General features: G+C 35.7%; 1 protein-coding gene across 1 annotated transcript in view; it reads left to right on the forward strand.

Moving 5' to 3' along the window:
• Positions 1 to 13,041, forward strand: part of DNAH14 (dynein axonemal heavy chain 14) — a 577,586-nt gene that overhangs the window by 560,312 nt on the left and 4,233 nt on the right. The window contains 2 exon segments of the mRNA XM_074220908.1: positions 2,466 to 2,599; positions 11,252 to 11,406. Of these exon segments, the coding sequence (XP_074077009.1) occupies positions 2,466 to 2,599; positions 11,252 to 11,406 (289 nt within the window).

Consider the following 13,041-nt stretch of genomic DNA (forward strand, 5'->3'; position numbering starts at 1 on the left):
ATACCTAAGCTCCATGTGGGAACTGAAGACTAGATAGCTCTTTTCTTATTCACAGGGTTCCATGAGGAAGGATCCAAGCCCAGTTTGCTAGGTTGGGCTTATAGAATAAAGTTTTGTCATTCACCTTGGCTCCCCATCCATCACCACAAGCTTTGAGTGAGTTCAGTCCAGGCTGCAAACTGAGCAAGGGAGCAGCTAGCATCTAACTTAAAGTATTGGGAATTCCATCCATTTTATTATGTCTCAATGTATTTCCTTAGCACTGTTGGTCATACTGAGATAATTTCCAGTCTGTGACAGTGAATGGGAGGTCGACATTTTGCAAAACCTGAGAGTAGAGCTTGGCTAGTCAATGGTGTGTCCAACAAAGGCATTCCATCTCTATGCCACAATTTTCCTGGGAAGAAGTAGTAACTTGGATTGACTTCCTTCCTCCCGCATACTTATTAAAAGGTTATCAATAGAGGGGATGATACTGGGAACTCCCAATCTTAAGACTGCTAGAGAAAAAAAGGAAAACTCAAGTTCTATCTGACTCAGGGGATAAGTGGGTTAAAGAAAGGACTGTAGAACCAATGGGATTTGTGCTATGAATACTCAGACATATGTCTTCTACCTTTTCTCATTCTAAATTTCCCTAGAAGCAAGAAGGAATCTTATAAAGAGAACATATAATGGGGGGGGGGGGGAACAAATAGTGACACAGTGGATAGAGGATAGGATTTAGAATTTGGAAGACCTGAGTTTGAAGCCTGCCTCAATTGTTTACTGGTTCCTGAGCAAATCACTTAACTTCTCTACTCCTCACTTTCCTTAACTATAAAGTATGGAAAATAATAATATTCACCTTATAGAAGTGTTGGTCAATTGAGTTAACATCTATAAGGGGTTTTGCCAATCTTAAAGCACTATATAAATGCCAGCTATTAGTGTTATTATTATTATTATTATTAGAATTGATTAAATATGAGAAGGATAATACTTAGAGATCCCAGGTTAGGAACTAGAATGGGGGAAGAAAAGGAACTGAAGGAGGCAATAAATATTATCTCCACCCACAGACACAATAACACAGAGATCAGAAGTAAATCAAGGTATGTTTGCGCCTGGTTTCTGAGAGTAACTTGGGTCCTCTTCTCTTGGATACTTTTAGATTTGTCCTGCTTGCTTGGGGTTAGATCAGTCAAGCAAGTTTCTAAACCCAAAAAGACTTAAAAGTTTTACTTGTATGCCCCTTGGTTTGTGTTTTTGTGTAATAACCCATAAACATAGTTTACCTTTAGGATACAATGACCCTGATAATTTCCCAGTCAATCAAGTATTTATTTATTAAATATTTACTATGTGCTAAATACTGTAGTTACAAAGCAAAAGTAAAAATTGTTCCTTTTGTGTATGTATGCATATAGGTGCATATAAAAATTATATATATATATATACATATATATATATATATATGTATGTATATGATATATATACAGAGAAGTTGGTAAACTTAGAGGGTAGGCACCAGTAACTGAAAGAACTAAGGAAAAACCTCTTGCAGAAAGTGGCAATTGAACTATTCTTTAGAACTATTTCTCCTTTCCAAGCTTTCTAGCATCCTAAGCTTGTCCTATTCTCATTCATAACTTGGAGCAAAAATAGTTTCTAACCCCTCCCCCATTTAAGTTACAAATATTCAAACTTCTAACTCCAATGTAATGTTTACTACCTAAATCCTCCTCCACAGTTTGAAACCCCAGCAAAGAGAGTACCCAGAAGTAAAGACCAAGAAGACTTCTTAGAAGGTTTTGTAGTGAATTCCTGCACAGAAAATTCTCTTTACAACCTGATAGCTAACCCGCTAACCCTTTTCCTTCAAAAACTTCAGAGTTATAGATGCTCTGCCTCTATGAAGGTAAAGGATAGGAAGTCTGAAATACACTAGATACTAAAATAAAAAGGGGGAAAAAATAAGAAAAGGTTTGGGTTGGAAGAATTAAGCATTTTCTATGTGTATTGGGTTATGAATATTAAGACAAAAATGAAATAGTCCCTGACATATCCTTAATAATCCTAAAAAAATAAAGTATGAGAGAGTAAAATTACATAAGATAATTTTTTTTGTTTTTCTGATTTGAAGGTAATAGTCTTTGGCCTTTGTTCAAAATCCATAATTCTTTTTCTGGATATAGATGGTGTTCTCCATTGAAGATGCTTATGTCCTAACAGGAACATGTTAGGAACATTTAGCATGTATGGTTTTGTCTAATACCTATGTGTCTGTATCATGCTTTCCTGCTTTTAAGCTCCATAAGAACAGGAACCAAGCCTTATCTAAATTCCCTACATATGTACATACTACAAATAGTATATTTTCAGCATTGGCTGAATAGAAATGGATCAATTCAGTTAGAATCTTATACATTTAGAAAGATATTATGTCATCAGTCATCCCAAAACCTATTCTTTGTCTAAAACAGGTATGTAAAAATGTCTACAGTTTGGAAGCTTTGTTTTCCAAGACGGAACAAAGAATTTGAAGAGAAAGATGAGGAAGATCCCACTAAGTTCTTTCCCACCCAATTCTGGCTTCCAACTTTCTTCTTCCCACAAGGTAGGAACCTAGGGTTAGCCCTTGATGAAACTTTCAAGCTAGTAATTGGTCATTGGCACCTTCACACATCCTCTTTTGGCCCCTATTTCCCCCCCCCACCCCCATATCTATGTTCCCCATCTGAGACTGTCCTTTTCTGGTCCTCCCCCACTCACCTCCAACATTCTCCAAACAACTCCTTATCACTTCATCTCTCTACCCTTCCTTTTAAAGCAACCTGTCTAATATCCCAATCCTTCTGAGACTCTCTACACTAATCTGTACTCAGTCATTCATGTTTATATGGGTTTTTTTTGCTAATAATGGTTTCTTGGACTACTCTACCCAAGAATAATTTCATTTTAAAATGAGATTTCTGAAGGTCCAGTCCCTTACTTCAAAGAATGAGTTTCTAATGGAGAGAGATTAGAAGCCTAACAAGGGTTTGTTTGTCTCTGGGCAGGAATTTTCCTAAAGGATTCAAAACTTATCCCAAGAACAGGAATTTAAAGAATAACTGATAGTGCCTATATTCCTCTGAAGAAGATGACAGAAGATTTATATCTAGATAATTACATCACAGTGAGAGTGGGCATGGAGGTAGACTCCTTGATGGTGCTGGAGCCCAGGGCTCAAGTATCTTGAAAAGTTCTATAAAAAAAAGGTCAGGTCATAGTTCCTGGGGTCCAAAAAGAAGATGACTTAGTAGTAAGAAGGATTTGAAGGCAACTAAGTGGTGCAGTGATTTGGCTTCAGACACTTAATAATTGCCTAGCTGGGTGACCATGGGCAAGTCACTTAACCTCACTGCCTTAAATAAGTAAATTTTTTTTAAAAAAAGGGATTGTCAATGCTCCATACTCTTGATTAGGGTCTGGAGAAGCTAGAGATGAGTCTCTTCTAATCTCTGGCTTTCTTTAAATTCAACTCAAACACCACTGTCTTCATGAGGTCTCTCTCTGCATCTCCCCAAGTTTCTAGTACATCTCTGTGCACTAAATCACTTTATATCTGTTTTGTGTATACCCATGTTTGGAATTAATTGAAAGATGGAAGGCACTGGAATAAATGAGAGTTAGAGAAGGCTTCCTAGAAGATGAGATCTTAACTGGGGCTTAAAGAAAGCCAGGGAGGTTAGTAGTTAGAGCAGAGGAGGGTGAGCATTCCAGGCAAGGGGGGCAGGGAGAAGAAAATGCCCAGCGCTGAAGATAGAAGGTCTTTTTATGAAAAAAGTCAGGAATATCACTGATCAGAAAAGAATACGTTGAGGAATAAAGTAAAAAACAACTGGAAAGGTAGGAGGGGACTAAGCTATGAAGGACTTTGACTTCCAAAGTATTTTATATTTGTTCCTAAAAACAGTAGGAAGTCACTGGGGTTTATTGAGTAAAGAAGTAACATGATCAGACCTACATTTTAGGGAAATTATTTTAATGACAGAATAGAGAATGAATTAAAGTGAGGAAAGATTTGAGGCAAACAGGCCCATCAGAAGGCAATTATAATAGTCTAGACTTAGGTGATGAGGGTCTACATCAGAGTCAGGGCAATGTCAGAGGAGAAAAGGGGAGAGCTGTTACAACATTGAAATCAACACTCCTTGGCAACAACTTGCATATAAAGGGTAAAAGATTGTGAGGTATCCAGGATGACCCCTAGGTTGCAAGTCTGAGGTCAGTGTCACCCTCTATAGTAAAAGGGAATATTGGTAGAGGAGGGCTGGGGATAGGCTTGAGGGAATAATTATTTCTGCTTTGGAGAAACTGAATTTAAATTATCAACTCAATATCTAGTTCAAGAGCTGTGAAAGGCATGTGGAGATCAGCCCAGAGATTGAGGCAGGAAAGGTAGATTTAAGAATCATCAGCATGAAGATGGTGAATACCTGTATGGGAGCTGGTAAGATTAACAAGGAAGTAGTATAGATGGAGTAGAGAAGACAGCCTTTTTTGAGGAATTTAATTACAAAGGGCAAAAAAAAAAAAAAAAATAAGATGATATGTGAGTGATGTAACTCAGGTCCACCCCTGTTAAAACCAATGTATTTGTGCAATAATAGGAATTCCAATAGTAGTATTAGCCTGCTCTTTGACACAGAGAGAAATCTCCCTTCTCTGACATTCTTCCAACTACCCATCTTTTATCTTAGTTCTGAGCCACTCTACAAGAATTGCTGGGCACTTGCAAAGTCAACTATAAACTAACCCAGAATCGTTGCCCTTTTGTAGAAGGATGGCAATGAACACCAGAATCCTGGTGCCCTTGAACATTACTGGGATACATTGGCCTTGTGCATAAGTCCCTCTGTAAAGGCTGATTGTATAAATTGGAAGAGGGAATAAGCAGATTGCAGCTTGTTAGTCAGTGAAACTTCAGCAATAGCTGAAAAATTATTGCTGAGGAAACTGAGGATGAGAGACAAACAGAAAGAGATAGCAACTAACCCAAACAGCACATTGAGAAAATTTCCTTTGGCAGAGCTCTTAACTTTTGTGTCACAGACTCCGTTAGCAGTTTTGTGAAGACTATGAACTCCTTACTCAGAATAATGTTCTGTTGCCTTCATCATTAAAGGAAATGCTATTAAATTGTGGCATATGATTTTTTGGAATACTATTGTGCTATAAGAAATAATGAGATGGATGCTTTCAGAAAAACGTGGGAAGACTTTTAAGAACTGATGCAAATTAAAGGGAGCAGAACCAGAAGAACACTGAACATTATAACAGCAATATTGCAGCAATGATCAATTAGACTGGTTCAAAACAATTCCAAAGGACCCATGAAAAAAAATGCTATCCACTTCCAGAGGGAGAATATAAACTCTGAGTAAAAACTGAAACGTACATGTTTTTTTTCACTTTATTTTTCTTGGGGTTTTGTGTGTCTTCTTTTACATTCTTGGCTAAGTAATAAAAATGTTTTATGTGACTTCATCTGTATAATTGACAGTATATTGCTTGTCTTCTCAAGGAGTTGGAGAAGGGCAGAAAGGAGGGGAAAAATCTGGAAACTCAAAATTTAAAAATAAATGTGAAAAATTGCTAAAAACATAATTAGAAAATAATGAAATTTTAAAAAAATTTTAAAGGAAATGATAAATTTCATTTTGGGTTTGGTAAAAATAAAGCTTTAATTTTTTTTTCCATTCAAGTTCATCCTGAAATCTATCCATGGTACCTTGAGTGTCCATATCCCCCCAGATTAAGAACTCCTCTCCTATGGAGAATTTATGAAATGACATGGATGAAAATCACATAAGATGAGAGTTCATGGAGAGACTAAGAAGATGATATTTATGTTGTCATTGCCTCTTCCAGAATTTTCAAATAGAGGGATTGCCTACATAAATGAGGTCATGGAACTGCCAAAATCAAAGCAAGAAATAAAGTCATAGGGAACTCAACTAATATCAAATCGGTTCAACAGAATGGTATCAACAATTCTACAGTCCACGAGGACAAGGGCTATTTTACATTTTCTCTTCATTCTCAATAATTAGTACAAAGTCTTGACCCTAAGAGGAGGCTATTAAATGTCTGTTGTAGTTGACCCAAGCATTCAGAGTCAGGTATTCATTATAAAATGTTCCTTGTGTCCCATACCAATTGTCCTGTCTCTGAACTGCCAACCATTTAGAAGAGCTAAATGTAAAACATATTGTCTTTATTTATGTCAAAAGTGAATTAAGTTGTTTTATAAAAGAAACAATAGAATTTTCACCTGGCCTATATTTGTATGAGAATGTAACTTTAAGTTTCTGTCATTCTGAATGTTGTTTTTGTCTTTTATATGTTTGCTGGAGGCTGCTAGATGGTCCAATTGGTTAGAACTCTGGGTCTGGATTCTGGAAGACCTGAATCTAAATACAACCACAGAAAACTTACTAGCTTTGTGACCCTGGGAAAGTCACTTATAGTTGCTTCAGTTTCCTCAACTGTAAAGTGAGCATAATATTAACACCTACCTCCCAAGGTAGAAGTGAATCTCTAATGAGATAATAGTTATTAAACACATTACATTATTTTACTATTAATATTATTATTATTATTATTATTATTATTATTATTATTATTATTATGACCTCAATGACTCTCTTCTGCTGCATTTGGAATTGAAAAGCTTTCCTAGCAACCAACAGCATTTTACCTCTAGAGCTTACCAATATCTAATGCCTTAGAGATAAGGCAAGAAAATACAGCCCCCAGATTGACAAGCTATACTCCAGCTAGACTTTACCATCTCCCAGTAAGGAATGTTTCTCTGCCTTCCATGACTGCTTTTTTACCAAGGCTTCTCTAATAGTATACTACCAAGCCCTCCCTGAAAAAGCTACTAGAACTTGGAGAAAAGAGAAAAATGTAAAAAGGTCTCTCTCCCATGTTAGCAGTAGTAGCAAAAGACAAGAAAATTACTTTAGCATTATAGGAATGCAAAGTCAAAAAAGCTGGATTTCAATCCTAATATTCTACTACTTACTACCTATGTGACATTGGTCAAGTCACTTATAATGCCTGTAAACCTCAGTTTCCTCATCTATAAAATATGGGAGTAACCTAGCTCTCCAAAATCCTTCCAGTTCTAAATCTTTAATAATATAGTGAAGACCCTTAACCTATTGGTTCAAATGCAGTTATGAAGAATGAATAGTTTGTGAGTTAGATTCAATTCTGTGCTAAAAAGTTGAACAAAAGCTTTATGTGGACCAAAGAAATGAAAGGGTGATTTAGACTAGCAGTTCTTAAAGTAGGATCCTGGGAGTCCCTGAAACCCTTTTACAAAGGTGAGTGAATTGAAGACAATTTTCATAATAGTAGTAAGATATTTAAATTTCTAATATGGTAAATATCACAGAATATATAACATATAAACAAAAACTCCTTGGTTGTGTGTGGGGGGGAGGGAGAAATTCCCCAGTAATTTCTAAGAATGTAAGGAATCTTGAGACAAAAATGTTGGAGAACCTCTAATCTAAACTAGTGGTTCTCAGAGTATATGGAAATAAGATACTATACCTTCATGATCAGTGCTGCACCAAAGACAAGCTCAGGCTTCTTTACATTCACCAGAATAGGAGGTCATGCCATCACACAGTGCCGTGTGAGTGATAAAATAATAAATGTAAGTTGTAATCATCTACATGGCAATGTGAAAGACAAAGACTGAGGACTTCACTTCCTGTGAGTATGGAGAGCATGGATAAAATTGCAAGAGATTAAATTAAATATGCAATGTTTACATATATTCCACAGCGAAGTTAGTCTGTGCTCAGAGTTCAAATTAATCTCCCTCCTAGAAAACTGCCTCTCCACACTCCACTGAAAATTTGAAGTTAAATAATAAAAATGAAGCTCTTCTCCTAAAAAAGGAGAATTGGACCATCTAAGGAGAAAACAAGGATAGATGATGTTAATGCTCTCAGATCATTCAATATTGCTTGGAGGAAAAAGAAATTAGTCATCTTAACAAATAAAAGAAAGATTGGTTATCTTCCCAGGGCCCATATCTAGTTAAATTTGATTCTACTACTACTACTACTACCCACTTTTATGTGAGTTCTAAGAATACAACCAGAAAAAAATCTAGAAAACATTGCAAGAATTGTGAGAAGGAAATGAAAAAGGAGGAAGACAAGAATAAGGAGGAAGAGAAAATTAAGGAGAAAAAAAAGAAAGAGAAGAAAGAAGAGAAGGACGATGAGGAGATGATGATCATCAACATCATCAATATTCTTAGTCATAGATGGCATTTCCTTAAAACTTGATTACCATAATTGCCAAATCTAAATTCTAAAATTCGAAATTATCAAAGGGCTGCTTTTTGAAGACTAGGAAAAGGAAAAATAGTCTGTTATAGATCACTAAAAGACAAATATTGTTTAATCAAGAACAAGTCTTATCAAACAAATCTACTTTCCCTTTTTGATTGAGTAGCTTGGTAAATCTGAGAGATGCTGTAGACAGTTAGACAAAGTTATGCAATCCTTGGGTATAAATGAAAAAACAGTACAATTAATGGGATTCAGAATGGGTTGAATGACCAGATATAAAGATTAGTCATTAAAGGCTCAATGTTAGGTTGGGAAAAGTTTTTGTTTAATTACTCCAGAGGTCTGTCATTAACCCATTTTTAATCAATGATTTAGATGAAGTCATAGAAGGCATGCAAGTCAAATTCATGAAAAGTCATCATATTGGAATAACTAGAGCAAGAACTCCAAAACTCATTACATAAAGTTAGAATATGGGCTGAATGGAATAAAATGAAACCCAAAAGGAATCAATATAAAATATTTACTCTAGTTTCCAAAAATCAATTTCACAAATACATAATGGGGGAGGTATGAGCCCAGAGGATGGTGACTAACAAGCTGAAAAGATTATAGACCATACCTTATTAGGAAAAAGGAAAGGAAATGGAAATTTTTAACCCGAAGAAAAGACTTATAGGAGGCATAACAGACTGATGTTATTTGAAAAGATGTTATGGGGAAGAGAGATTAAACTTGCTTTGTTACAGAGGTCAGGGTGATTGTAAGCAGTAGAAAAAGTAAATTTAAGCTCCACAGGGCCAATGGAAAGATAGAGATACTGATAGTCTTTAAATGTAAATTGGTCCAACTGGACTAAAATAACAATTGGGGATTATGCAAAATAAAAGTCTAAACTTTTCATATTTTTTTGTGGGAGAGTAATAACAATAATTATGATGATGATGATTTTGTATAGTGCTTTAAGATTTTTCAAAGTGCTTTACATTTATTAATATATTTGACCATCAAAAATCTTGGGAAATAGGTGATATTACTCTCTCCATTTACAAATGAAGAAACTGAAATATCTGTAGGCTAAATAACTTTCATAGGATCACACAGCTTGTAATAGTCTGATGCAAGATCTCAACTCATATTTTCCTGACTTCAAATTTATCAGTCTATCAACTAGTGTAACTGGAAGAAAGTCAAATACAGAAACAAATTTCATATATACATATATATATATATATATATATATATATATATATATATATATATATATATGGAGAGAGAGCATCATTTCTGTGGTAGCAAAAAATTTGAAACTGAATATCCATTGATTCAGGATTGTCTGAATATGAATACAATGGAATAAAATAAGAAATGATAAATATCAGGAATTCAAAGAAACATGGGAAGAAATTTATGAACTAATACAAAGCTAAATAAGCAGAACTAAATGGACAATATTACATAGTAGTGAACCCATTAATGTCTTACTCCTTTGATCCAGCTATTTATATAGTTTCTAATCCACCTAACTATAATGCCTAAACCATGGAGGCCCAAATGCCTCATACTGCTTGTTTTTATACAGCAAGCAATTCAATCATATAATTGAAATAAAAACTGTATTTTTAAATAGATTCTTAAAGGGCTATACAAAAATAAGTGCCAGGCCAGGTCTGATCTGCTAGTCAATTGTTTACCAGCATCTGGTCTATAACACATTTCTCCATCTTGTTCACAAGAATATTATTTGGCCAAATCCTTTGCTAACATCCAGTTAAATTCTATCTATAGAATTCCCTTCATTGGGGCAGCTCAGTGGCACAGTGGATAGAGTACTGGCCCTGCAGTCAGGAGTACCAAATCTGGCCTCAGACACTTAATAATTACCTAGCTGTGTGGCCTTGGGCAAGCCACTTAATCCCACCTGCCTTACAAAAACGTAAAAGAAAAAAAAAAGAAATCAGAATTTCCCCCAACTATCAATTTCATAATCCTAAGGAAAAAAAAGGAGATTGAAATTGATTTTTTTCTCACTTGACCTATTCTTGAGGAAGTTATACTGGTTCTCTGGGAACATTGCTTCCCTTTCTAGATGCTCATACCCATCCCTTTAATGATACATTTTAGAATTTTCAAAATCAAATACTGGTCTCTGGTTGGCATATTCTATTCTCTTTTCATTTTGAATTTAAAATATTCAGTCCTATAAGATGGAGATCTTTGAATTTTTCAGAAATCATTAATAGTGGCTTAGCTATCACATCTATTTGTGTGGCATGTATAGATCTGGCAACCTGAAGTCGTGAAACTAGTCTCTTGCCTTCTATCTTTCCTATTCAATTTGGTTATCAGTTCTCTATTACCTATTTCTGCTTTAGCAGGCTAATTAAATCTGTGGAGAATGAAACTCTCATTCATATAGGTGTGGAATTGCAGTTATTCTTCTGTGCTATTCAAAACTGAAATTTGGTACTCTGTATAGGAAAAATACCCCAAAGGCCAACCCTAGGATCATCACACCATTGGCATCATGTCAGAGTTACACTAATAACTTGTTTCATTGGCAAAATTATAAAATTAACAGCAGCAGCTTGATTGTCAGTCACAGATCATAACAGTTTTGAATATAACTATTCTTCAGTTCCAAATGCTTAGGTGACTTATGGAATTAGCCTAGACCTAAGCATATCTCTCTTTGTAACATGATCAAATCTCCTCCAAGAGAGGAATTAGCAAGAAAAAGGAAAGGCTAGACAAATTTAATCAAACAAGCAAGGAGCACAAATATGGTCATTGGGAGAGGGTAAGGAGATTAGTCCCTCATCTCTCATTTCTAGTACATATTGGACACTTAATAAAATGTTGATTGAATTGATTAATTACAGTTTTCTTTTTTAATACCACAGGTTTCTTTATGGCTGTGCTGCAGAATTTTGCAAGATCCCAAAACATCTCTATAGACTCTGCTTGTTTTGTCCATCATGTAAAAAGTGACCCCCAGGATGAAACATCCTCTAGAAGTCTCTCATTTAAAGATTACATACTGAAGAAAGCATTTAAGGTAATGAGGTATTTGGTTATTTTCGAAGATATAATTCATAAATCACATAATAGATTGTTCTTTTCTCCATCCCTCTTTCCAGCTTAGTGGATATACCATTGGTTGGAAAGGAAATCAGTCTTCTGGATTTAGGAAGAGAGAGGAAGAAGAGGCAATGAATGTAGATGACTTTTACTAGGAGTTTGCAAATGAATTGGAGAAGAAACAGAGGATAGCTTAATGGGAAGATAAGATCACTAGAGAGTTTGTTTGGGTTTTTTTTTTTTTTTAGGTTTTTGCAAGGCAAATGAAGCTAAGTGGCTTGCCCAAGGCCACACAGCTAGGTAATTATTAAGTGTCTGAGGTCGAATTTGAACCCAGGTACTCCTGACTCCAGGGCCGGTGCTTTATCCACTGTGCCACCTAGCCACCCCAACTTGAGAATTTTTAAGGATGGAGTAGGCCTAGACTATTTCTAGGCAGTTGGTAAAGATATAGCATATGGGAAAGATTGAAGAATAAAGGAGAGAATGGTCATGGAGGGTATCTTTCCATGAGATGAGAGGGGATGGTCAGCAAGAAAGGACTATCTTTCATCACAGGCTAGGGTGAAAAATCAGAGAATGAGAATTGATATCAAGAATTTTTGACAGGCAGAATAAGGAAAAAATTGATTAGTGCCTTTATTTGCAATAAAGTTCTTGGGGGGGGGGGGCTAGGTGGAGCAGTGGATAGAGCACCGGCCCTGGAGTCAGGAGTACCTGAGTTCAAATCCTACCTCAGACATTTAAAAATAAGTACCTAGCTGTGTGGCCTTGGGCAAGCCACTTAACCCCATTTGCCTTGCAAAAATCTAAAAAAAGGAGGGGCGGGGGAAGTATGCACATGCACAAAAATATTTACAACAGCTCTTTTTGTGGTGGCAAAGAACTGGAAACTGAGGAGATGCTCCTCAATTGGAAAAGGCTGAACAAGTTATGGCATATGAATGTAATGGAACACTATTGTTCTATAAGAAATGATGAGCAAGTGGATTTCAGAAAAGCCTGGAAAGATTTACATGAATGGATGCTGAGTGAACTGAGTAAAAACGGGAAAACATTATATACAGTAATAGCAACATTCTGTGATGATCAATCATGATAGACTTAGCTCTTCTTACCAAGATAGTGATCAAAGGCAATTCTAAAAGACTTGTGATGGAAAGTGCCATCCACATCCAGAGAAAGAACTAAGAAGTCTGAATGAAGAGCAAAACATACAATTTTCACTTTTCAAATTTATTTTTTGTTTTTTCTTTCTCATGATTTTTCCCCTTTTGTTCTGATTCATCTTTCACAATATGACTAATGTCATATACATGTATAACATATAATCAGATAACTTGCTGTCTTGAGAAGGAAGGAAGGGAGAAAAATTTGGAACTTAAAATCTTACAAAAACAATGTTGGGGACAGCTAGGTGGTGCAGTGGATAGAGCACCAGCCCTGAAGTCAGGAGGACCTGAGTTCAAATTCAACCTCAAACACTTAATAATTACCTGTGTGGCCTTGGGCAAGCTACTTAACCCCACTACCTTGCAAAAACCAAAAATAAAAGCAATATTAAAAACTACTGTTACATGTAATTGGAAAAAATTAAATAATATTAACTGAA

Source organism: Macrotis lagotis, chromosome 2 (assembly GCF_037893015.1).
Source record: "Macrotis lagotis isolate mMagLag1 chromosome 2, bilby.v1.9.chrom.fasta, whole genome shotgun sequence".
In the NCBI taxonomy this organism is placed as follows: Eukaryota; Metazoa; Chordata; class Mammalia; order Peramelemorphia; family Peramelidae; genus Macrotis; species Macrotis lagotis.